The sequence below is a fragment of the Ptiloglossa arizonensis genome, chromosome 3, assembly GCF_051014685.1.
Source record: "Ptiloglossa arizonensis isolate GNS036 chromosome 3, iyPtiAriz1_principal, whole genome shotgun sequence".
NCBI classification, from domain to species: Eukaryota; Metazoa; Arthropoda; class Insecta; order Hymenoptera; family Colletidae; genus Ptiloglossa; species Ptiloglossa arizonensis.
Genome location: NC_135050.1, coordinates 4,065,501 through 4,093,102, shown reverse-complemented (window position 1 = coordinate 4,093,102; position 27,602 = coordinate 4,065,501). Strand labels below are relative to the sequence as shown.

The following is a 27,602-nucleotide window of genomic DNA, read 5'->3' as shown; positions in this document are numbered from 1 at the left end:
TTCAATATTTATAGAGAAACAAAAGCATAATATTTAAATGTAACAATTTATTCGATAACCTTGAAACAATTATGCAGTTTATCTTACCCTTAGCTTTATTGATAATTTAATCATATTGAACATAATCTTACATTTTAGTGATAGTTTAAAATAAATAATCAAAGAGTTATCTACTCAAATAAGTTTTTCCTTTGACAAGGTATCCAATACTTAAAATAATTCATGCATTCGATAAAAAGCTATGCTATACCGAACATACATTTCTTTTATCTCTCGTATGTGGTCCATTCCCTGAATTTTCCAATAACGTGATTGCCTAATACATACATATATATGTATGTGTGTAGTTTTGAACGGTGATTATTTGAAACGTTAAATAATCGATTACAGAGTATAATATATTTAATGTTTTAATCTTAATTAAAATGTGTAATTTTATTGTTAATAAAAGTAGAAAATGTTGATAACTTTTACGAATTAATGCATTTACAAAAAACAAATTTTTATGCACTTATTCTTATCTTTTTAATCATTTGTCTGTTGTCTTTTATTCATAATTTTAATCGTTTTGTTTAAAAAAGGTTTGTATAGTCGTTTAACCTTTTTTTCTAAAAGATTATTTCACATTTACTAAATACTGATCTTTAAATTGTGAACAATGTTTATTTGTTTTCCCTTGTATATGCACCTCTTTTGTCAGAAATACTCTTTAACGTACTTTGCAATATGCACCGATACATTATCTTGTTAGAAAATAAAAAATGTTCACGAATTTCCTCCTCTAAATGTTCATATACTTTTAACTGTTTAATTTTCCACTTAAAAACTTGATCTACCTTACCTAAATTAGTCCAAATGAAACTATTTCTCATCGGTGAAAATAACATTTCTCCATTTCTTCTACCAATGAATATACTCGCGTGGATCCTGAAAACGAAATTCCTCGTGTTCTTTGATCGATGTTGATTTTCTCTTTGCTTTTTCCATTTCTAATCGTTTGCATTTAATTTACGTTTCTTCATTGCTTATTACATTTCTTAAAATTCATCGTTTCTCACAGTTATTTAATTATTGTGAACGGCCTTTGTGTTTTTTCCGCAGTTATATAAGTTTTTTAAATAAATTATTTTAAATTTATACAGCCCCACCAACCGGGTTGTGCATAAATATTTCCTGCACACTTTAAAACCTAATACTTTTCCTTTCTGAGCAACAATATCGTCAAAATGTAGATGAAATCATCATCGTTTAGTTTTCTTTTGTGGTCAGTTTTCAAATCAAGTATTTTAGAGTGTACACACAGTATATTTACATTTCCATATGTTATCTAATTCTAACTAATATAAATCAACAATTACGATAATTGATCATTGTCTAAACGCCAGAAACGTTTGAACGTGATATTATATTATCCAATGTTCCTAATTTAATTAACAAATACATTTTTTCTACAACAAATGTTTATTATTTTATTTAACGTGACAAGTGTAACGCGTGTCCATAAAACTATAGAATTGATCATAGCAGAAAATAAAATTTATATAAGAAATTCAATGTTTGTGACACGTTGTAGATTTAGGAATTCGACAGTGAAAGCTTCGTATACACTCGAAATAGCTGAGTTAGCATAAAAATTGTAGGATGGCACTGAATGACGAATGTCTCGAAATAAGGTCATTACCCCAAGCTATTCTTATCTGGCAACACTGGTTGCTAATACGCATAACAGGTCGTGGAAATAGTCGAGCTATTCTGTAAAGTGAAAAAAGATAAGATTACGGAAAAATATGGAAGTAAGGGTAAATATTGTTCGAAGGACGCACACGCCATTACCTTCCTTTTCGTCCCGCTGTGAAGCAAACCGTAGATACCTGAATGGATCTCTTAGACGTTTGCATGGTGTACCACCAATCTCCAACAGAATAGTGTACAACGTGAATTAACAGCATACATTTAGACGTAGACCACATTCATTCCGATTCGTATCTGTATGCCTCTTTTTTTTTACAAAAGATCCATGTATTTTTCATTCGAATGCAAAATATTGTACCGCTTGTTTCGCATTTAAATATCGGTATTTAAATTACAATTCCCTACCATCGCGACGAATTAATTATCAACATAATAAGTCGTCTGTGTTTTATGTTTACTTGAAATCGGATGCTTCTGATTCACCAATTCAATCTTACGCTGTGATTCACACGCAAGGCGAACCCGGGAATCTAAGAACATCGATGATTCGATACTAATAACGAAGTATTTAGGTGCGGTCCTCGGGTTTCCTTATTAATTCAATATAAAACAAGCTTAAAGCAAAAATGGTTATGGTATTCCTATAACTCTATACTTTCACCATTAAGAAAGTTATAACACAACTAATTCCTATTTTCGACATAGAGAATGTATCAAAGGTGTTTTTCAATCATTCGAAATAGCGATTTCGATCTTTCCAATGAATGTAAACCCGATCTCATCCGAGAAGTTTCGATAACGAAGCTCGGAAGATTTATTTACTCGATGAAGAACCGAACTTAACAATAGAAGAAACAAACGAGAGACTAACTTCTAACTTTTCAACAGAACTGTGCATCGATATTTACAAACCGTTGGCAACTATCGAAACTCCGTCTGATTCCAAAAATAATTTTTGTACATACAAACGATGTATTTGTGTTTTTTTTCTTCGTATATGTTGAAATTTTCTAACTGTCATATCAGACCTCATAAGTACATCACAAACAGAGAAATTGCACTACAAGTATTTATTATTATACTTCTTTTTTATCTTCACTTTGCACCTGTGCATATTTGCTTGAATTTTTTCCTCATTGCGAAATTATAATCATACTAGGGTAGCAAAGTGAAACAACCTTCTTTACCGATATTTATACATGTATAAGTATCAACAATTATAATTACCTTGATCAAAGAAAGTTACATCGGTGCTCTTTTGAGGTCTAGCAGACCTCACTATTTCTTTGCTTCGAAGCAGATGAAATGTGGAAAGTTGGCGAATTTGATCATTAGTCGTCGAATAACCAATATTGTAACATTGAACGCGTTTCTCTCCCGAAACCAATATTTTCAAACTAGTGAACCATTTTTCTAGTTGCAACCATTGTTCTAGAGCAACTTTTCTCAGAAACTATTTCTCCGATTTATTTGAAATTTAAATTCTATATTCATAATAACCTCCTCTATCGTTGCGTTTATAGAGTTTTTATTGCTCTAAACAAACAAGACTACCGTTCTTAAACAAATCGGTATTTTCAACAATTCGTGCATACGACAACAGTTATAACATATTTTCTATAAAAAAATCAATTGTTTGAAATTAATAGGTCCAAAAATTAAAAAAAAAAAACTCGAATGTCACTTAACTCTTGAAACTCTAAATTGGACAAACGCCTTAGGGAATTAACGTTTACGCTTACTTGTTTGCGAACGAAACGATTGTCCAAAACGTACAAGACGAACAACCCGTAGATTAGACAAAACCAGATCGTACGTTTTGTGGAAAATAAGAGATGCGATTGATTTTGAATTTTTTAAATAAAACCAGACTACTACGGTATGGTTATTAGACGAATAAACGACCATCATTGGTGAGTCGTAATAAAAATCAAAATTAGATGAAATTAAAACATGAGAAAAGATTCAAGTAAGAATGGATACCACGGTCACCAGCAATATTCTTCCATCCTGGCATCAACAAATTATTAAAACATATATAAAATAAGAAACATCGATTATCTTGAAATATTTACAAAAAATGATATCGAGGTAAATGTTTTTCTATCGCTATAAATATCCTCGAACAGATGTCACTTTGTTCTGAACAACGTTCTCATATATCCGTGATCAACGAATGAACAATAGATATACCTATTTAAACAGTTCACCCTTTACACGAAAATTGGTTGTGGTTCGAAAAAATATTAGGTCAAAATGGATTGTGCTGCGATCTATTGGTGAGTACAGGTAATCATTGATTGAAACAGTTTCGTTCAGTAACTTTAATCGTAACTCGAATTTTATACAAGAAACATCGAACAAGAATATAACTGATAAATTATGAAACAATTTACGCAAATTAGTCTTTTTTTGTTCAAAATCCATTGCGTGATACATATTTATAAAATTCAACTAAAACCAGACTAATCTTCGATGGGTATCCTTTACTATTCTTGCAATTATTTACAATAGCCTATTTCACCGATTTCATCAGCCTTAAAATATGTTGAACAGAGTATGTTCTTTGTGTAAAAAACAATTATCGCTCTCTCTTAATTTTTAAGATATATTTATTACAAACGTTGAGTTTTATTACACCTTACAAACGTGAGGTTGTCACTTGTGCAAACATCGGGTTGCCTATTGATACGGGCACCTCGATTATAAACAAAACAGGAAGAGAAAAATAATAAGTATTTACAATTTATTTTGAACTTAGAATTGTAAAGAGTACAATTTAACCTAGATGCTAAAACTTCGCCACCTTCTTCATTATTTCCGATTCAAAGGAACGAAATTTTCAGAACAAGAAATTAAATCCATCGATTACTTCGAATTCAAGGTTAGTCAACAATTTGTTTTCAGAATTGTCTACTCGAGGAGGACAGTAAATGAAACACAATGCCGAGAGCGAGCAAGATAGAGTAACAATGAACAAGTGGTTGAAACTTTAAAACAATGTTGCACACACAACCATCAATACTACATAAAATTTTATATCTTTATATAAAAGAATATCATCAGTGGGTTTTTTTGTGGAATTACATAAATTGAAACATGAACTTAATCGAAGGCATGCATACTTTCAGAATTCAAGTATATTATTTTATACATAATTAATCCTTAACTATAAACACGGACATGGAATCTGTCAGACTCTGATAAAAACATTGTTATTAAATATTTATAAAATTAATATGATAATAATTATTATATAGGAATGAGACATTACATGTATTACAAACCTTTATTAGAAAATATTTCACAGTTACGTACGTGAGAAATAAAAAATTATGAAAAGAAAACTATGTTTTTCTTTAAATATTAAGAAATTTTCATGTGGAGTCTGTTAGACTTAGCATCCATAGTTAAGGATTAAAAATAATCCAAAATGTATCACATTCGAATTTATTTTCATTGGGAAAATTTCACCAGTTCATTGATACCTGTGTCATAAATATATAGAATGTTCGGTAACTGGTGGTACAATCAATAAGGAAATTATTCTACATGAAAAATAAGTCGAAAATATAGAATAACATTTTTTCATATACTTGATTTTGAGAAAATTAATCTTAAATATTCACTTGGTAAGCGTGCATATCTCAATTTGACGAATCTTGCTGCAAATTATTGCCTCAGCTCAGGTGTATGTTTATTGTATGGAATAATCAAAAATATACTATGAAACAGGATTTTTTTTCTTTTTTCATTAATACAGTTTTAATCTCCATTGAAATTATTTTGCAACATTACATAATGTAATGTAAATCACATAATAAGATATAAGTTAAGCACCTAAAAGCTTATATGTTTTTGTCTTAGATTAATTAAACTTTTTTTTATTTTCAGAAATACACCTAATAATTTAGGCAATTTGTTTTGTAACAAATTCAAATATATTGCTCATGTTAAATTTCCAGTAAAAAAGTAGAAACTAGTAATTCAACGTCTAGTTATGCCAGTCAAAATTTTCATATTCCATCTTACTTGAAAATGCATTTGAAGAAAAAAAATTGGGTTTTCAAATTGCCAACAATGTTACGAACATTGCATACATATTATGGTCATTGAACATATCCCTTTTAATTATGTTCATAAATTTTTCATTAAAAATTCTGCACCGTTGGCATATTGTTGAAGCAACAAATGACAAAATATCTTTCGCAAAGTGTAATCACGAGTTAAAAATCTTTGTACCCTAGTAATGTGGTACCAATGCAATCTTAATTGTACTGTAAAAAATGATTTCTTCTGTTTATTCCAAGATCTTCCGGTGCGTACTGTAATATTTATTTCTCAACATTTATGTTAACTTGTCGTCGACGACCAACATGTTGACATAATAGTTCAAACGAACTATATTCGGCGAGCATTTTTGTTCTACTCTTTGAATGACTCGCCTGTCTGAATGTCGATGATTGAAATTTCGATCCCTGTAATAATTAGTTCTGATAGATTGCTATTCATAGACGTATTAAAAAACTGATAGATATATTTTCGACTTATTTGTGTCAAGAAAAGTAAAATGGTACTAGCAATTTATGTCATTTAGATTGTTTATAAACACAAATTTGAGCCGAGACAGTAATTTACAGCGCAATCCGTTATATCGAGATACAGTTAAGTTCATACTAGTCTATATTTTCGACTTATTTTTTTCATGTAGTAATGATAATAGCAACTTAACCTAACTCAGATTCCCTTTCCAGTTGTACCACCAAACACGCTATATAATAAAAAATATAAATTTTTAAGTTTCATTAAAAACTGTACGAAAGGACACTTTCGATGGTCAACTGGCTTTTATCGGCATATATGTAGATATTATATGTATATATTTATCACGAACCCTTGAATCGACGGATCTTTTCCGTTAAGCACATAAACAATAGTGGGAATGACTTCGCGAATAAAATGAATCCGAAGATAAAATTCCGCCTTGAAACCGAAGATTAAAGTATTTTGTCTCACTCCAATACTCCATCTTTCGTATGCAATGCGAGAGCATCGAACTCTCAGCGTATTGAGCAAATCAGCTTTTAATAAATAAATACTATAATTATAATTTTTAATTCAGAATAAGTGATAATCATATACCTATTAGAGTATCTATTTGTTATAAGCACTTAAATTGGAGTTTAATTTAATCGAGGACTACGTGAACCATAAGCATCTATTTAACTAGGTCTGACCATGTGTAGGACACGTGCAATTCATTTTAAATCCGAAGTAGCAGTCACATGCGAGACACATTATTCCAATTTAAGTGGTTAAGGGCTCGATTTGGTCTATACAAAGTTGAGAGCGAGGTAGAATGAAAACTAATCAGGACTAAACTGAAAGCGAGCAAGAAACGGTACAAGACGGACCAAACATTAATACTTTATACCGTGCCTCGCTCGCTTTCAATCTTTTAAACTTGCTATCATTCCATTTTGTTCTTGTCTTTGGCAAGAAAAAGGCAAAAAACTACCGCTCGATAATCGTGTCTCCTCTACGTTACAAAGCTTGCGCCAATCTGAACTCGCGAGCTCTCAATGGGTAGATATTCTCTTTGTGCTTTAGTTCTTATTAAAATGTCCGTAATAAGAGCAACCTAATGTTCACGTAAGTCATAACTTCGTGCTCATTAAAGCACACAATTCAATGTTTCTTATAATAAAATTATATTTTAAAAACTAAATGTAAACAATAATTACTTTTTGCATCAGAAAGAAACAAGAAAATGCTTACTTAAAAAGAGCATTAAAATTTAATAAATATATTTACCTTTATATATCATTATAAATGACTGATATAAAAATAAAATATCCCGAATGATAAAATAGAAGTAAATTTTATGATACTATTACGTTATGCAACATGATTTTGCTCTTTATATTAAACTTGATTTCATACAAATCTTAATACATTTTCCAAAACAACGAAAAGGCAATTTGTATTATATTTTACACATTTACCAACTTACTAACCCACATGTGAGTCAGAATAATTTTCATTGGGGAATCCCTGATCCACATGTGAAATCGGACGGCTTTAACTCAAGAGGCTCATAAATTCTCTGAAGGTTCAAGTATTGCTCATTTCTGCTTATAGAGATAGTGAATGTATTGACTAATTTTCTATTTGATACAAGATAATTATCATTCTTAACATTTATAGAATTAATTACTTCTATTATTTATTTAATGCTCATCTGACAGAGAAACAGTCAACAGAATATAAAGGCATTTATAAAAAGAATTATAAAAGTTAATTTTTGTTTGATCAATTTAAAATAATAAAGGCCACCACTTATGAATCTACACTTGCATAACATGGTTGTCATATTTATTATTAGACGATCATATACAATGAAGGGTACAGTGCAAAATAATACATCAAATTTGCCCCTTTCAAATTGCTTTCTTAACACTCGGCATTTCCAATAATTATTATTAACAACAGCAACGACGATGTTGCTGTAAATAGTATATACAGAAATAGTTATAAGCATTCATATTTTTTACAATTAATGTTGATTTGAACATTTAAGTACAATCGACGCATCTACTGAAATTAGCATCAAATCGTAAATATAAGATGTCCCAAAAGCCTTATATTCGAAAAACAAAAATACGGGACTTCGTAAATTTCATTTTAAAAGGGAATTGCTAAACTTACATGTAAGCTTCTACATACATGAGTAAAAATTTTTTCTATCAACATTCAAATAAACATTGTATTTATAATGCAATTCTAATTTTGTTTTACAGAATTCTGTATTTATAGCTCAATATTATTAAATTTAACTTTTGGAACATCTTATGCACACATCCGCATCAAGAAAACGTTGTTTCATCCATTCTGAGTGTTATAGTAATCTACATCTTTCATCGTATCTCCCAACGTTAGCGTCAATAACAAAACTATTGTATAATATGAGGAGATAAATTTATCTGCACATAGTGGTTTCTCTAACGTTCCATTCGATATTCTATACGCATATATATTTACATATTTGTTTTTCGATCAGTTACCTAATTTTCTTATTAATTAATTATTTATGCAATTTAGTTTATGTCCGTATTATCAGTTTATATAAGAAGTGTAGTAGCGATAATGTTGTAAAACAAGTGTAATAGCGATAAATAATTCGCAGTAACAATATACACACATACAACGTACAAATATTATTTCGTAAAATACCTTCTGAATAAGATACTGAATCAATGGTTGAATATGAATTACATACTGTATTTAATCATTCATTTCAATCATTTGTCATTGAGAAGGCATTTTCTATCAACTCTCGGGTTTTAATATGATACAAATTTTCACAATTCGTGGAAAACAATGTACAAAATATCACTTAAAAATAACATTAATACCATTTAACAAAAAATACCGCCACGGGTAAAAATAAATGATATTTAACATTTACAAAAAACATTCTAAAATTGCAATGAAAAATTTAATGATGACGAAATTAAAAATAATATAGAAGTTAATACAGAAATAATGTATTTATTGTAGTTGCCTTATTGAGTTATTAATTTAAATTTTTTACTGCCATTTATTTGTCATGATTTATTGCACTAAGTGATAACTAAAATAATATAGTTAAATTATTTAAATATATTGTTCTTATATCTTGTTTTCTCAGTTTTATTATATTGTACTTGTCATGATATATAGAAATTTTGTAACTCTTTATTAGAATTTAAGGGCATTAAAAAATAAAAATACCAGTTAAAGAAAACATTGATTAATAGATAAAAATAATAGAATTCTTTACCACTAGAACAAAGAAAAAAACCGTCCTCTAGTCCAGTTGATGCCAATTTTGCATGGCACAGTCATCAAGGTTACTTCCTTGCATATATTACAAACTTTATTAAATATTAAACACATTCGTACGAACATTCATATTTTTTTCGTTGCATCACATCTGCATACATTATGCATCATTATTTTTAAGAATACCAAATCTCAACTGTGTTTAAAAAAATTATATTATCCCTGCATATACAGGGGTATCAAGCTTTTCTTTGGTCGTCTCGAGAGACTTTGGTTACTCTATTCACAGATTTCTTGATCACAAAAGCTATAATTAATTCCTTTACCCAAACTAATCGTTGGAAAATAATCTTTATATAAAGAAGTAAAACGCAGTAGAAAACATACATTATTGAAAAATAAGAATTCACATTCTGATTTTGAAATAACTCCAACGTCTTGTTCTTGACATTTTTCTTACTGACTAATATGCCCAAGATATCAAGTACGATGGATGTATAAGTATTTAGGAAAATAATTTTACAATAATTCCATCTCTATTAGTCATCTACGTGATTCAGATGCATATGCTGTAATAGTGTTGTCTACGCATCCAGCTGCTAAAATTACACGATAAGGATGAAAACTTAAACAACTTACAGGACTAATACGAGTAGCCATAAATCCTTCGTGAAATTTTATTGTATTTAAATGTTTACCCTCTGTGTTATAAAGACTTATACAATGATTCGTCGATCCACTGAAATATGAATATAAACAATAAATAATATTAAACAGACACATTACTACATAAAAAATGTTCTTTTGACATGCAAAAAAATATGCCATAAAATTATATAAAGTAAATGTCACCATTAGCAATACTACCCCCTTCATTGACGACTTCTTTTTATTTTTAATTATATATAACATAAATAAATGTACTGCTTCAAACAAAAATTGGAATTAAAAGTATTTTATCCATGAATATATTCATTACTTGATTTATTATCAAATCCTTTAATAATTTTAATGAATATAAAATTAAGATTACTTAACAACACAACATCAAACATATTCCAATAAGATAGGCTAATGCATATACATTTTTTATGTCATCGCATTTTATGTCAGAAGATTATTAAGTTATAAAATATGTGAGAAAAATGTATCATAAATGTATCAAAGATATAAAAAGAAATAAGAACGTTAGTATTTTAGTTAAAAAAAAAAGATAAAGTACTAAATTTATTTTCCAATATACATATAAAAACTTATGTCATAATTAAAAATTTGTATAATTTGAAAACTAAAGAGGTCAATGTTCACAACAACTCATATTTTATATGAATATGTCATAAATTCATAAACAGTACTTGTTTTTAAACAATCATGTTCTTATGTACCCAAAATGTGACATTTCCTTTTTATCATATTGTTTCATTTTATCTAATAGACAATCGATATTGCAAAAAAATATTAATAACATAACAAAATTTTTTAAAGTTTCCAAGTTATTTATAGAATTTAGAGAAGTAGAACATGATAATCAAATGAATTATAACAATACATACAAAACTTACCAAGCAAAGATATCAGCCACTTCATGTGCTGCCAATGCTGTAATACCTTGTGTTATTTGTACTGTGTTTACAGAAGAATTTTTTCTAAGGTCAAATATTCTAATATCTCCTGATGATGATCCAGTAAATAACTGTGGTGTAGATTTTCGAAAAGATGTGCCTAATACCCATGCTGTATGTTCCCTCCAAATCATAACTTTTGATTCTAATGGAGGTAATCTTCTATCAAATAAGCGAACGGAACCGTCACCACAACCCACTGTCATCATTGCACCTGTACATATTTTCAAAAAAAAAAAGAAAAAAAAAAAATATTTATTCCTATTATACCTTATTTCTCCAGATTTTATAAAGTTACACATTTTTTTGTATCAACACTTCATAAATTATAATCAGTATGTAAACAATTATAGAAAATTGTACAGTCATATGTGGGTATTAATCATTAATATCTCTCACTATTATATAACATTAACATTAACATGTTTAATTTCAGTACAATATAAATAATCGAATACAAAAAACTTTGTACTTAGTCAACATATAATTACACACTTTCCTTCAAGATATATTTCTTTGCAAAATGTACTCAGGTATAAGTACTTCAGTATTAATAAAACAAATATAATAATTTTATATTTAACTTACAATTGTGAAATATAAATAACTAACCTACGCCATCAACGTCAATGCATGTAGCACAACAATCAGCACCTGTCGGTATATCTTGTTTTTTTAACTCTGTCTCTGCATCCCAAAGTCTGACTATACGCACATCACCTGTGACAGCTAAAGTAAGGGATTTTTGCTCCCATTTTGTAACTAATCCAGCTGTTGCTACAAACAATTTTAATTAACGTAAATAATTATGAATTACAGTTTTTTGGTTGAGAAAATATATACACACCAGTTGTAGTTTTTGTCACTGGTTGTATATCAGCTAATGCCTGCCAAGCAGTAAGTAAAATTGGATCACGGCTCAATGTACTACTGTAATTTTTCCATACTCTAACTGAACCATCATCAGATCCAGTCATTAATAAAGTTACATCATGAGCATTGATAAACTCAAGAGCTGTAATACGTGACATTTTACTTCCTCGACTTGCACAGTAAGTTAACTTTGCACCAGTTTGACAATCCCATACTCTGCAGACAAACAATAATGTTAAATACAGCCTCATATACAACAGAATTAGTACTTTAAAATATCAAAACATATACCCAAAGAAATCTTTTAATGCTACAGCCAAATGAGGTTCAAAAGGATGAAATGTTAAAACTTCGGGGGAATGTGGACATCTTGCATGAAATACTTGCGATTCTACTTTACTTTGTACTGCTCGTAGTTGTTCTTCCTTTGCCTCACGTCTTTGTCTTCTATTTCTTAAGTAACTAAACATTTAAAATTGTAACATTTTTTTTCTTTAAGCAATAATATAAAATTTCTATGCAAGATTTTGTTACACTGTTAGTGCTTACCGCCACTCTCTTTCGTAATGAGCTCTGCTTTCCATATCATTTGTTGATTCGGCTTCACTTTCTAGACTAACAGGCTGAGCAAATTGCGCACAACTCCATTCAACAAATTGTGAAGTTGTTAATGGTGTTTTAATTCCTGCAACTTCATCTGCTTCCTCTGATATCTTATTTTGATAATAAAATAATATCAAAATTCTAATAAGTATCATAAAAAAAAGGTTTTATTACTTTTAAATGATCATTCTTACTGTATTAGGAATTGGTTTCCTTGAACGATTACTATGTGATGGTACTCTTGAAGAACGTAGTAAATCTGTTCCAGAACTTATTGTAGGTGGTGATTCTCCTTTGTTATTGCTTTAGTACAAACAAATAAATCAAGTACAAATCTTGTGAATTGTATAAAATTATTAAAAGATTAACTGACCTTAAATAAGTTGTACGATTCGAGGGAGATGGTGGAAGAGATAATGATGAAGATATTTTTGTTTCAATCCCTTCTTTAGGTGTAGAAGATTCTTTAACCTATAATGAAAACATGTAATATTTTTATAAAAAAAACTTTTAACATAAAACAACACAACACATTTACCTGATTTCGAATATGATTGGTGACTTTCTGGGACATTGAAGCAACTGCAGGATGAGGATCATTATCAAGACTACATAATCCATGCCACAATTTCATATATACACTACCATAGGAAAGACTTGGCAAATTTCCAAGAGAACTGTGTCCTATAATCAATAAATCATAATTCATTACATTTTTTATCAAATATTTAAAATGTTTGAACTTTACGATAATGTGCTTCTAGATAATAAAAGAGTGAAATTAGCTAAAAATAAAAGATTACAAAATCTAAAAATGAAGGATGAACTATGTACGAACATGCAATGGAATTTCCAATCATTATTACCAAGTGACTCGCAAGGTTTCCTCACGAACTCCCAATTATTTCCTGGCACATGAATGAAACAATATAAGGAATTGTTATCCAAAATCTGACAGTAAAGCTTGTAACTCTAGCTAGGCGTAACATATTTTATTACTTACCTAAACTACTAATAGATGACGACGACGACACTCTTTTAATACGATCCTGGCCAAATCCATCTGTACTGTCTACACTGAATGTATTGTTAGGAGAAAGCATTTTTAATCTATCCCTAGAACTAATGCGCCTCATTCCACTAAATGGTGATAATGTTTCCACAACAAGGTCTTTTCGACTGTTTTCTTCAGCCAAAGCTAAAGTTACAAAGGAATTTTCAAAGTGTAAAACCATCCATTGAAGTGCTACTACTAATTCCTGTAAAATAATTCATATTTACTGTGTATTAAAATAATTGAATCTATAATAAAGGTGATATAGCATTATATTATATAATAGACTTACATACTTTTCTAACTAAAGGGCACATATCATGAGAAACGGTATTAATGAGTGTTATAGCAATAATTTGATCAATATTATTTGCATGTTCGCTTCGTGTTGTTACACTATTTATAAATGTGCCTAAAGCATAAACGCTAGCTGCTCGAACCTATCCAATTATATAATATATTATTACCATTTGATATAAATACCAGTAAATTAAATAAATAAATTACACATATTTTCTACCTCGGGAACTGAATCCTGTAATAAGGTAAACAGCTTCTCATGAGCAATATCTCGAACTCCGCACCACCTTGCTTTGTCATAATTATGCCAAAGCCTTGCAAGACATAAACAAAGCCACTGACGTAATAAAGCATTTGAATCCCCAAGTTGCTCCAGACAAATTGAAACGAGGCTACCATGATTAGCAGCTACTTGACCTTGTCGATAGTCATTTACAATACTGGCCAAAACAAATGCTGCTAATGTTCTGTGTTCACTCTAATACAGAATAAAAAAAAATGACACAAAAATTTAGATTTTCAAAAACTGGACTAGTAGAATAAAATATGACAATACCGGCACAGAAGTATCCTGAAGGACAGATAAAAAATACTTATGCCCTCCATCTCGTACCAGATCTGCTTGACAAGTCTGTAATTGAAATGTGTAAACGATTAGCATAGATAATTGAAAATGTTACAAAACAAGATCTTAAAAATGTCCAAATGTCTAATATTGAAACTTACACTGTCAACTGCAAGAATTTTTGCCCAAATAAAAACGAGTAATGGACGTAGTTCCCTAGCATTACTTTGAAGTAACTTCAAAACATATGGAAAAATGCCTACACTAAGAGCCAAGTTCACAGCCCATGGACCAAGGTCAAGAAAGCGTCCTAATAATTCCAATGCTCTTAGTCTGTGAACTTGACTTAATAAGACTTGAAGTACTATTGGCAGTTGTTCTGGAGGGTTACGATCTTTAGAACCTAGTATAAGCCATACTTGGAAGGCTGTCAGTTGCTCCTCAAAAAAAGGGGAGTGAACAAATTGATCTTTATTTTCAAGAATAGATGGTAATTGTGCTAAACAAAGATCAAGTGCCAAGTCCCATGCTTGCCACATAGGATGCTAAATTCACAGAAAAATATAAATACATTAATGATGAATAATAATGGTACATATAAGATAAAACATATATCCATAAATTCCTAATTGTAAATTTCAGTGTTAAAAAATATCACTCAGCAATATTTACCTGATAAGTAGGTGGTAGTTTTGGACAAGAAACTGGAGTACAATCATATGATCGAAGTATTCTCTCAGCAAGTAAAAAATTTCTGAACAAACTAGCAACTAATAAATCTTGTCTAAATAATCTCTGGAATAAATCTACAAAATAATTATATTTATTATACATCATTTTTTATTATATGCTACAAATAATTATATAATATCAGCTTACCTCTTGGCAAGGTATTCCATGCTATTGTGTCAGTAATTGCTGTAAATATCCAATTAAGTTCTCCTAGCATTGTTCTTCTGTCAGCCAATTGTCCTGGAATTCTGAAATTTATGTACCATAACTTATGTAATTGATTCATTTTGTGAAAAAAAATTATTAAATGTACAGTTACTACAAATACATAAAACACTCTTACTTGTCAATTAAGTCTAATGATATTTTTGGTACTAATTTCGATGTATTTTGCATTACAAACCTGTACATAAATAAAAATAAAATTAATTTCATTTGAAAGAATAAATTTCTCTCAATATGTCTTACTCTTTTATCTCACCATCGCAATGCAATTTTTATTGGAGTTGTAAGGCATGATGTGAATATGTCTGCAGGTAAGTCTGGATTCATAGGTAAAATCTGATTAGCTGCACATGCTGCCAGCTGAATACAATTTTTGTAAGATGGCACTGTGGTACCTGCAACTCCACTTGCACGATCTTGCTTTCCTATCTGTAAAATAACATTTACAATATATTTACTCATAAACTTTACTTTTAGTCAAAGTACTAGTAGAATTTTTGTACCTCATATTCTTTCTCATGTTGATCTGCAAATTGTTGAAAAGACTCTACAATAATACCTGCATTGGAACAATCATATACATAGATGCTAGGGGCACCCATCCATGTCTGTAAATCGTATACGGACAAAGGAATGTATTGCGTATATGTCTGTAATAGTAACTTAATGTTAAGAATATCCCCATCAAACTATTGATTAAAGAAAGTCGATAGTTTAACTAACACTATTAAATACCCATATTTCACCATTACTAGTGGGTTTAGGAACACCATGCCCATTATAATGAAACAAAACTCTTTCTTCTTTTGCATTTCGCCTTAAAGAAGTACATAACTTCTTAACTTCTTCAACTGTAGGATCTAAACTCTGTTTATAACGAGCTCTAGGTTGCCATCGTTCATATTGTTTCTGTAAATTAGAACCTATAGTTTCCAAAGCTTTTTGTGGGCTCACTGATAAAGGATCTGTAAGATTAAAAAAGATACAGTTTTCTCAATTCTATCTCACTTATGTAAAAACTATAAAACAGATTTTTTAAAATAATGGCAAAAATATTTACTGATGTAACAAAATTTTGAATGTAACTAATTTTATTTATGTTTTGTAAAATTGCAAGATTGTACAGTTACAGAAAACAGTATGTACTATTAGTAATATGAAATAAAAAAAAAAATAAAAGTAAAATGCATACTATTTAAACAAATCATAAATCGAGCGCCATCTAGCAGTTATCTGCTGAGATGGCATTCATTTGGAAACTGTTGTCATACACATGTATAACCTCAAAATTGCATTACATAATGATAATGGCAGCGGGAATTGTGAGGATGTAAATAAAGCAGAATAAATACCGATCCAACATTCGAGACGAGCGCAAGGTTGTGTCTTGACAATGTCCGGTGGATCAACGCCAACGTTTAAACACAAAACTAACGCCACACTCACAGTTTTCATCTAAAAAAATATTAATTTAGAAACCCATCGTATAGACTCAAATACGTAATTTTTCAAATTGCAACCACCAAGGAGAAAAAGAAAAAACAAACCCGTTCTTTCATTCTCCACGTTTGTGTAATACAGTTCACACCCTCAATTGTTGCCGTGTGCCGTGGCTTACAAAATGCAAGTTGCATTTCCCAATCGTCCTCCTCTGTCAATCTCGAATTCTCTTCCTCGTGGCATGGCTTTGAAGCAGTTACTGACATTGTACGCCCGTGACTCGGGAAAAGTTTCTGCTGTGATCTTATGAAAGACACGCTTCAGCTCCGAAAAATCCCACACCAATATTATATAAACATTAATTCGAACTATCAACTGACAATATTCAATACCCAAGAAATGCACAAACGTATTTTAACAGAGTACAGTTTTGTAAGTTTACTTCATCGGCCGCCATCTTACATCTCTGACGACGTTACCAATAAACTCTCAACAACGCGTGGATAAAGATCATTTGGTCGTAACAATAGTATCCAGATGGGGCCACATACTGTCTGTATTATATTTCAATTTTTAAATTTTCTTCTGGATTTTGTTACAATTATAAATAAGTAAACAGTATAAATAAATAATAAAAAATAACAAGATCACCTTTTACAAGAACATATTTATTTGTTAAATGATTTTATTCGTTAAATGCTGTTTAACAAACTACTTTATAACTAAATCTTTGAAATCATAAATATAAAAATCATATATTCTTTGATCTTTGTAATATGTTTTATCTAAATAACTTATATCAAAGATTTCTAAAGAATCTTCTATTCACATTTAATACTATATACGTATTTATGTAGGCGTGCACACGTTGTGTGCATACATACAGTAAAATTACACAATCCTACCACTCATAAGCATTTACGTACTTTTCTAATTTATCAAATTTTTGAAATGAATAATTTATATATTTATATGATTATATACAGATACTTATTTAGCAATATAAGAATTAAATAATTTGTAAACACAATTATAAAAAATTTAACGCATTATGAATACAAAGTGCGCACTTTTTAAAATTTTACAAAGATAGAATCCTGAAAAAAAAACATCTAGATTTCACATTCTCAAAATTTCAAGGGCAACATTAATGTTCCGCTGCGTGCAATATTCACAGCCTATATATAAATGAATGAAATATGTATATATATTATTTTTACGTGTTCTATGTACAATCATGATTTCGTTCCTAAATTATTTGAAATAATCATACAATGAGTTATATAATTAAATTAATTTTCAAATTAAATTATTTGGTACCTAAAAATACTGTAGAATATAATTCATTAAACCATCTTGTAACTTATTTTATTTATTTCTTGTTTTAATTTTTCTGCATTTGCTATAATTCTTAAAATGTTTATTCAATAATTTAATTTCCTCTTTTTCTTTGAAAATTACTGAAGAGTTTCAGGATTACTAAGATGTTTATAACCCTGAAAAGAAATTGATAAAATCTAAGTTAATTACTTTCATAAAATTACTATTATAACAATAATGTACCTTAATGCAAAAAACAAGAAGCATACTATTTACAAATATTTCTATAGATAAAATGCAAATAAACAACATATAAATGAAATAAAATGAACGAAATTGTTCAACCTAGTATGAAATTGAAAAAGCAATTAAGAAATCAATGCATGAAAATAAAATGAAGAGAGTCAGTATACATTAATAAATATGTTAAAGAAGTAAGAATGAATAATATAATGCCTTGCAACATGCAATGAAAATTGCAAATAGCAATCAAACACTATGTAGTTTGCACAATCTGTACTTTGTTAGTGATTCATGCTGCCATAATAGGGCAGGCGTACACTTATCCGATTGTTTCCTGGTCTTATAGCATTATTGAATGAACCTCGCAAGCGTTCTGTAAATGTTTTATACTCCATCTCTGGATTATTCTGACCAAAGTCAAAGTCTGCAACTTCTACCGTAAATCTTGCTTTGCTTTGTACATAATATGCAATCCCAAAAACAATAAGTACTATAGCAGCAAGTGAACAAGAAACGGGTACAACTATTACCGACAATTGTGGTTTTATCAGCACTGTAAAATGTAATAAACATAAAGTTGTTACAAAAAACAATCATTTAAATTTCATAATAAAATAAAAATTAATACTATTATTGATATTTGTATTAACATATACCTTTATAAATATTTATTGTTAAAGGATAGACTTGTTTGCTGACATCATTTTTCAATATAACTAATATTGTGTATACACTGGGCTCCAGGAAATAATGAATGATAGAAAAATTACAAGATTGAAGGTGAATTCCACTTTCACATGTTTCATTTCCAGTAATGTTATATTTTCCTCGATGGTAATAAAGGCACTTATGAAAAGGTCCTGAACCTTTACAAGTTACATTAAGTGATAACATATCCCAAGGTTGAATCCAATTCGTACCCTCGACCGTTATATTCATTATAGGTGCTACAATTTGTAAAATATAAAATATTATAATTTCTGTCAAATATACATTGTGAAGTCATATAATGCATTACTCACCACGAACATCAATTTTTTTGGTAAAGTGTCCATAAGTTTTATTAGGATCTAGAGGAATTATTGAGGTATTTGAACAGACATAGGGTAAAGGAATATTTATGTTGGCCATAGTAGTATTTGGTGCAGTATTAAGGGTTATAGGTGTCGGTACACTCGTTAATATTGGTTTTAGAGACACATTACTATTAGGCATTATAGTAGTTATCACCCCTTCTGTAATATTATTTGATATTGTAGTATTTGGTACAGTTGTAACAAGTGGAACAGTTGTTATAAGAGGAGAAATAGTTGTTGGGGGATCCCACGATGCAATTACTAAAGCTTCCACAATATGTGATGTGTCAGAGTTTGTGAAATTGTAAAGAAAGTTCAAATTATCCATTTGACCATAATATTTGCAATCTATAAACCAATAAGTGGATGTTGTAGTAGCTTTTGTCAAAAAATCCATGTCTCCTTCACGTATATGTATTGTCACATTTGCTTCAGATGCAGAAGAAACATATGTACTTTCTAATGTTTTATTAGATTGTATAATTTCAATATCACCATGAAGAAATTCTGCAGAAATATACCATTAAAATAATATATAATATATATAAAAATGAATATAAAACAGTTTATTAATCTTTTAACTTACCAGTAACATAAAATCTAGAGCGATCACTTGTAACTACTACCCACCACAATGAAAACCATTTACTAACAAATACTTCAACTTCGTACATACCAACACTATAATTTTTACGTGGATAATTTACACTCCAATATGTTGTCGTATTTGATGTTTCTTCTGACTGTAAAAGAGCAAGACATGTATACCATAAAAAATGAAAAGACTTTAAAATGTATGAAACTTTAAAAACGATTTATATACAAATGTATAAATATAAAAAATTATTATTCAAGAAACATTATGTTTAATAGAAAATAAATGATGAATCATATAACATATATCAGTAATATAATTATCTAATATTAATCAAATGCTTTTTATATTAATACATTGAGTACTACAAGTGTCATTGGTGATTTACATTAAAATTTCTATCTAGACAATATTAATTATTGATGATTGAAACTTTGAACTTAAAATGCATTCTTAAAGTGCTTATTAAAAGTAAACCATAATAATGGTAATGTACTAAATGTTTCTAATTTTACATAATGATTTGAACAAAATATCACAAATTTTAACAAATATAGCTTTTTGTTATTAAAAATATATAAAAATATTCTTAAACTATTAAACTATTCCATCAGGAGAAAATTGACTTTTTATATTTTTATATTTACGACATTTTAATTTAGTAACATTAGCTACTTTTGATAATACGTAGAATAATGAAACTAACATTATATTCATGTGGAGGTAATGCATTATCTCTCCATGTATACTTAAAAGTTCCAGATGGTCTTTCACCATTCTCTTTGTAAATATCAACTTTAAATGTAATAGTTCCACCTAATACTACAGGGCCATCATGAGACAATGTAATATTATAATCAGCAGCATTAACTGTAACACATTGAAATTGATAAAATCTTTGAAAATAAGTATAAATTAAGTTCATATCAATTACAAAATTGAAGGAACATTAGAATAAAAGTTAATCAAAATACCTTGAAAAATAGATACAAGATACCAAATAAGACCCAAAAAAAAATGCACTATTTGCATTTTGTGCACTGATAAGGAATCACATTTATTTTTAAAGATATCTACACCCTGCGAATTTGTTTTCAATCGATCTACAATTAAATACGTATGTCGTATACATATATACCCGCGGAACTCGGCTCGACACTGTTCACATGAATTCACACTGATTCATGCTACATGGGGGGCCAATCACTGATGCTGAAAAGCATCCCGACCTATCCGGCGCCATATTGAATTTCCCTACCACTATGCACTATCTGAACGCATGTTCGTGAGCTCGGCACTTCGGACAGCTCCGAGAAGGCGAGAAAGAAGACGAATATAAATAAGGCTTTCTCTCTCATTCTCGAAATTACTAAAGCGAAATTTAATCGTCATTTATGTTTAAAAACATGTACATATGTATGTGGATGGTTGAATGGATTGCAATGAAACTTTATACTTAAGTTTCATATTCTCATCTCCACATCTTATTAGATTTTAGGCATATTCAATCCATAAATAGTAATAATTGTTTTTTGTAGTTTTTTAGTTGTTCTAAATAAATCTTAGGAAGAATTAAATTTTGCAAGAAATTAAATGACATCTTATTCATTGTGTACTTCAAATACATTACAAATAATCATTACTATCTGCGGACTGATGGTGCCTAAAATCTAATCAAATATGAAGATGAGAATATAAAACTTAAACATAAAGTTTCATTGAAATCTTTTTAGTCATTTAGATGCAATAGTGTTAACAGCATTAACAATAAATGTTTTTGAATAGCTAGAATGTGACCAGAGGGTTCTAAAGTATTATTCTGTCCAAAAATTTTGAAATTTTTCTTTATTATAAAACTTCCCTTTGTTATACGAATAATGCGCAATATCTACTATCTACTTATGTATGTAAATATATGAGATGCGCAACGTTATATATACATATCACTAATTGTCTCACGGAGAAATTTTATACGTAACAAATTATCTTAATCGCTATGAAATGACGATACTATTAGTAGTTTTAAGATATATAAAATACGTAATTAATTTAAAGGTTAAATTATTATTTTGAACTATACCGCATTATTTTTTCAGAATTAATGTTGATAGATATCATTACGAGTCATTTTACTAAACATCACTGAGATAAGAATAATTATTTTTATTATGAAATGTATGAACTGTTATGTATGGACAGTGACAAGTAATTTTATATTAATAATCTACAATCACTATGTAGCCTATTACATGGGTTCTTCTAAAAACATACATGTGTGTGTGCACACGTATGCAGCATACTTAGTATAATGTAATGTGTGTTATTTTTTTTACATTTCGAAGTATTTTACGCCATGTCGTACACTCTAATGTACTTTTTACATTTACATGCATTGAATATTAAATATATCTAATATATTTGTTTGTTAATTAATTAAAATATTGGAAATATTAGTTACATATATCAATATTAATTCTGAAAACATAACGGCTTAATCTTTGAAGAAATTAACTATTTCACATTTTACGTATCATAATCTACTGTCGTATTCATAAGTTAAAAACTTCTGAATGTGAAAGTTACTCCGCGATAGGCCTAAGGGTGTAATGTTTTTAAGCACTAAAAAGTTTTTAAGTATAAAAATATAGCAGTCGGTGTTGCGATAACAAATCCCATGTCGTGACAATGTGACAGTCTTATTTACATATCAGGACTGTTGTAACTTTTACCACTGTCATAGCAATAATCTAAAAATTTCAATTTTCTAGCAACAAACTTTATTATTTCAAAACTGGTAAGAACAGATATTAAAATTCATTTATTATAAAGCATTCTAAAAGTAACGAATGTCGTATAATATGCAATTACATAGAAATAGTCAAACAACCACTACACTATCACGACAGTTACTGCCACGTGAAAATTTACCATAAGGTTCAAAGCTTAGGGAGCTTTTTCCATTCCACCTTTATCCCTTTAATATAAAGCCGTCAACTGCTGACACGCATCCAATACGGTTAACGCCCCCTCTTTTTCATTTGTTTCTCTCTTTATAAACTAAACTTCTCCTTGTCTCTTACAACTGATAATAGGGGCTAAACGGCATACTAAATCGTGAGGCCCTTTTCATGAATAGAATTCTTTTGTTCTATCTAGTTTGCTATTTACAAATTTGATAATTCTTACACTTATTGTTAATAAAAAAAATTATTCATGCAACACTAATACATAGATGCGTTTTAACTTCCGTTTGATAGAATGCGTTTAGATATGTAAAGTAATTTACAATAACTCCAGTGTAGTATAGTAATATGGACAAGTTTTTTTGCACCGCATTACATACATTTTTAATAATTTATTATATGAATTACAAAAGATACCTGAAAATATAAAACAAGAATTAAAACTATTTTTTGTTCTAAATATAGTTTTTTGACTTTTGATTTTCGCACCATCATTCATGACAAAAAATTAAAGAGTCACTAGGAAAATAAGCATACAATTCATCCGTTCAAAGATTTAAACTCTTAATTAGTTAATTCAAATTACTATTTATTATTAGTTGCTCAATTAATTTGAAACTCCAATACATAAATGAACAATAATTGTTATTATTTATCATAATTTTTTATTAGTTTTTATATTATAAAAAAAAGTACATGTTTAGATGTGGCAAAGAATAAGACTAATTAAAAAGTTATAAATTGACTATCAAAATCATTTTAAAAAATTAATTATTTAACGTATTTATTACAATAAACATGATATCTTTGAAAATTAATTTGAGGGTTTTAGGTGCAGCTTATAATAACAAATTTATTTTAAAGTACAATATAAAAGATACAAAATTTTGGTGTGATCAAAAGGTATTAACTGTTGGTGAAAACGTGACATTCCTCGAGAGGCAATTGAAAGAAGTTTTCAAATATAAAAATACAAAAGTTAGTAATTGGATTATTGAGGTTAGCATTATATTTCAAATTTAGTTTTAAAAATAATCCGATTTGAACAACTTATTATGTTTTAATTTTTATTTCTTGAAGTTTTTCAGATATGAAAGTCTGACTTGCATAATACAATAACATTACATTTTTTCAGAATAAAGCTCGTACTTTATGCATTGTATATAGCAAAAGTAAAAAAGAGGATAGACAACAAATTTTGCATTTATTAGCAACTAAGTATGCCGTTCAACATGATATCATATGTAACATAGCAAAGAAGTTAGTCTGTACCGAGGTTTGTATGTTATTTATTACTATACCTTATTTTTATAGAATATGAGAATAAAATTTCTGTCTTTATTTTTCAATTAAGTTTTTATTAATTTTAAGAATGAAAAATATTTTTTAATTATACTAATTTTTATTTTAGCCTAGCAATGAAAGACGAATGCTTTCTTATGAGCAAAATTTAAAGAATATTCTCATACCAGATTATCAATGGCTATTTCTCATCATTGGAAGAATTGAAAGTGGTGTAAAATTTCTTGTTGATTTAAGAACAGATATTTTAGTAAGTAATTTAAAAGAATAAAAATCTTGTTTACTAATATAACTAATTCAATTTAAAAATACATTTTACTTGATTAAGTTTAACAAAATTTATTACATTCCTTGCATTTAATTATATATATATTTTATATGGAAACATTTAAAATATGTCTGTTAATAATATTTTCTATACGCGATTTTTTAACTAATATAAAAATGTATAAATTGAGTTTCTTTCATATTTTTGATAACAAGAATTGATTTATATTATTTATTTTTATATAAATGTTTCTGTTAGGAGTTAATGTTGGAAACCAAAGAAACAGATGACAATGTTATAATACAACAGTTAAATATTACATTGCAAAATTTATTATTACTATGGTTTTCAGTAGGGTTTTTGCATTTAGAGAGAATAACTTGGCAAAGTGCGTGCGATATATTGGAAAAGGTATACATTTTTTGGAATTAATTGACAGATAACAATGTTAATTTATATTAATATATCATGTTAGATAGCTACTTAAGAATGTTAAGATTTCAGAATATGAAGCAATACATCCTATCAAAAATTGGTTAGATTTAAAACAAAGAGTTGGACCATATAGGAGATGTTATGTTTTTACTCATCCATCTATGCCAAGAGAGCCGCTTGTTGTGTTACATACAGCATTATGCGATATAATACCAGGTATAAAATCATATAGAAAATTAACATTTTATGTATAATATAAATTATATCGACATATAAACAATTTAAAGACAGTGTAAAAGGTATTGGAGAAGCGAAGACCAGAATCCTTGGTGGTATAAAAAAAGAAGTAACATTCTTGGAAGAAGACAAATCTAAAATAAAAGCAGCAATATTTTATTCAATAACTTCTACACAAAAAGGATTAAAAGTAAATAAACCGTATGATTACAAATAATTCTGAGCTTCGAGGCAAAAGATTGAGTCCACTAGCTGTCTTAAATTTAAAATTAATTGAGAATTTATTCTCAGAATTGGTCGAACTCAAATGGGTTGTTCAAAGAGAATAATGAATGGGAAACAACATCAAAAGTGATTGAAATAAGGCAATAACGAGCAAGTAGCTGAAATATTAAAACAATATCACATACATATCAATGTGACAACCATTGATACAATATAAAATATTGTATAGTTTTTTATTATATCTTTATGAGATAATATCAATGAATTGATAAAATTTTTCCAATGAAATTCATCCAAACATGACTTTAATCTAAGATAGATGTGCTCTTTTATTTTGTAGAATTAAAAGTGTTTTATTTTATATATAACTAAAAATAATCCAAATAGGGTCATGTCTGGATTCATTTCATTGAAAAATCTCATCAATCTAGTGATACTCTTGTCATGAATATATAATAAAAAATATATAAATTTTAAGTTTTATTAGAAAATGAAATTCAATACGACGAACAAGAAAGAACGCTTTTGGTAGCCAATCAGCTTTTATTCATACATTTGCCAGTGGTGCTGAAGATACGTAAACAATAAGAGATGACTTCCCGCCATGAATTCGACAAAATTCCGCTTTAAAACCTAGCATTACTGTGTCTAAGAATTAGAATAAGAAAACTTGTGTAAGTTGTCTATGATGAGAAAGAAAATACCTCTTTTCCTTTTACAGGGTATTGAACTTGGTAATTATCTAATAAAAGAAGTAGCAAATGAAGTAATATCTGAATTTCCTATGATTCAGGAATTATCTACTTTGTCACCAATACCTAATTTTAGAACCTGGCTCCTTGAAAAATTAAATCAAGGTAATTCTAATTTATTTTTATAATCTAAGCAAAAATATACTTTTATTTTAAATGCTTTTTTCTAGATATACATTGTATCTTTACAATCGAAGAATGCAGACTTATAAAAAATATTTTGAAAGAAGAAAATATTTTACTGAGTTTAAAAAAGATATTTAATAATTCATTGTGGACTAATGATAAAGAATTATGTAAAATCTTAAAAGAGCCATTAATTCGAGCATGTGCATGGTATTTATATAGAGAAAAAAGACGAAATTATACCTTAAATAACGTTGGTGTGTTGAATATATAAAGTTGATTTGAATTGTCTTATTTAAACACATATGTCAAAATAATATCTTTTTTCCAATAGCGAATTTTCATCTTCGTAATGGAGCCGTTATGTGGAGAATAAATTGGTTGGCTGATCCTTCACCACGTGGTGTCACAAATAGTTGTGGTATTATGATAAACTATAGGTAATGTAATTATTACTTTAATTAAATATGAAGTAATTTAGTGCACTCCATGATTGCGTATCTAATAATTTATTCTTTTGTTACTAGATACTACTTAAATGAAAGCGAGAAAAACAGTCAAAATTATATTGAGAATTATTTCATAAATGCATCTGAAGATATAATTAATCTTGCTATGCATCACGAAAAATTGTGGAATAAAATTTAAAATGAAAAGAAAATCATTTTTTGTGAAGAATATAATGTGTACTATAAGATTATGTAACATAGGGAAAGTAATTTTAAGCAACTCTATTATTACAAATTTGAAATGGAATAAAACCACACACTATTTGTAAATTTTAAGAAATTCAGTATAATAAATATTTGCAATTTGTAAAATAAGGGATATAAAATGGAGCACGATTAAAATATCAAAAACTGACAGGTTAAAAAGAACAGACACGTTATCTATGTTGATGTATTGTCTATACTGTTTCTATCAATAAAATGAAATTAAGTTAATGCCATTTTACAAAAAGATAAAGTTAGTTGTTTAAAAAAAAGTTTACTATAAATTGCTAAGCAAGAAACTATCATATAGATACAGAATTTACAGAACTACTAAATTTTGAGTTACTTAATTGTTAAAATTTTGTTTACCTTTACAACTTCTACTATATTTATTATGTACATTACAACGATTCTAAA

General features: G+C 28.7%; 3 protein-coding genes and 1 long non-coding RNA gene across 12 annotated transcripts; 1 reads left to right on the top strand and 3 right to left on the bottom strand.

Annotated features, from left to right (window-relative positions):
* Positions 1-582: 582 nt before the first annotated feature.
* On the bottom strand, positions 583-2,911 carry LOC143144575 (uncharacterized). 2 transcript variants are annotated; one of them, XR_012991452.1, is made up of 3 exons: positions 2,098-2,911; positions 1,834-1,996; positions 583-1,752 (listed from the first exon to the last, which is right to left on the bottom strand). It is a non-coding gene; the product is annotated as an uncharacterized LOC143144575 (long non-coding RNA). The 2 variants fall into 2 exon arrangements; XR_012991451.1 differs by having other exon boundaries at positions 1,834-2,908.
* Positions 2,912-4,192: 1,281 nt separating this feature from the next.
* On the top strand, positions 4,193-27,575 carry LOC143144015 (malonyl-CoA decarboxylase, mitochondrial). Of its 4 annotated transcripts, none has more exons than XM_076305946.1 (10): positions 4,193-4,576; positions 24,263-24,403; positions 24,539-24,679; positions 24,956-25,108; positions 25,195-25,348; positions 25,420-25,559; positions 26,316-26,451; positions 26,517-26,729; positions 26,807-26,912; positions 27,000-27,573. In XM_076305946.1, exons 1-10 carry the CDS (start codon positions 4,481-4,483, stop codon positions 27,118-27,120), a joined length of 1,401 nt encoding a protein of 466 aa, XP_076162061.1. In that variant the 5' UTR covers positions 4,193-4,480; the 3' UTR covers positions 27,121-27,573. The 4 variants fall into 4 exon arrangements, with proteins under 4 accessions (XP_076162061.1, XP_076162062.1, XP_076162060.1 ...); XM_076305945.1 differs by lacking the exon at positions 4,193-4,576 and adding an exon at positions 23,853-24,105 and having other exon boundaries at positions 27,000-27,574; XM_076305944.1 differs by lacking the exon at positions 4,193-4,576 and adding an exon at positions 23,853-24,126.
* Positions 9,257-17,384, bottom strand: Raptor (regulatory associated protein of MTOR complex 1). 4 transcript variants are annotated; one of them, XM_076305939.1, is made up of 23 exons: positions 17,038-17,384; positions 16,843-16,945; positions 16,214-16,455; positions 15,994-16,140; positions 15,747-15,919; positions 15,609-15,668; positions 15,413-15,513; positions 15,206-15,339; positions 14,695-15,078; positions 14,525-14,599; positions 14,189-14,446; positions 13,965-14,108; positions 13,618-13,873; positions 13,481-13,522; positions 13,153-13,298; positions 12,988-13,085; positions 12,809-12,917; positions 12,561-12,724; positions 12,303-12,473; positions 11,986-12,227; positions 11,751-11,909; positions 11,079-11,352; positions 9,257-10,255 (listed from the first exon to the last, which is right to left on the bottom strand). In XM_076305939.1, the coding sequence occupies exons 1-23, from the start codon at positions 17,194-17,196 to the stop codon at positions 10,060-10,062; spliced, it is 3,837 nt and encodes a 1,278-aa protein (XP_076162054.1). In that variant the 5' UTR covers positions 17,197-17,384; the 3' UTR covers positions 9,257-10,059. The 4 variants fall into 4 exon arrangements, with proteins under 4 accessions (XP_076162054.1, XP_076162053.1, XP_076162055.1 ...); XM_076305938.1 differs by having other exon boundaries at positions 9,258-10,255; positions 11,751-11,915; XM_076305940.1 differs by having other exon boundaries at positions 9,258-10,255; positions 11,751-11,915; positions 16,226-16,455.
* LOC143144014 (uncharacterized) lies at positions 18,282-21,423 on the bottom strand. Of its 2 annotated transcripts, none has more exons than XM_076305943.1 (7): positions 21,139-21,423; positions 20,871-21,034; positions 20,156-20,312; positions 19,516-20,076; positions 19,150-19,440; positions 18,771-19,046; positions 18,282-18,426 (listed from the first exon to the last, which is right to left on the bottom strand). In XM_076305943.1, exons 1-6 carry the CDS (start codon positions 21,194-21,196, stop codon positions 18,775-18,777), a joined length of 1,503 nt encoding a protein of 500 aa, XP_076162058.1. In that variant the 5' UTR covers positions 21,197-21,423; the 3' UTR covers positions 18,282-18,426; positions 18,771-18,774. The 2 variants fall into 2 exon arrangements, with proteins under 2 accessions (XP_076162058.1, XP_076162057.1); XM_076305942.1 differs by having other exon boundaries at positions 18,811-19,046; positions 21,139-21,422.
* Positions 27,576-27,602: the final 27 nt, after the last annotated feature.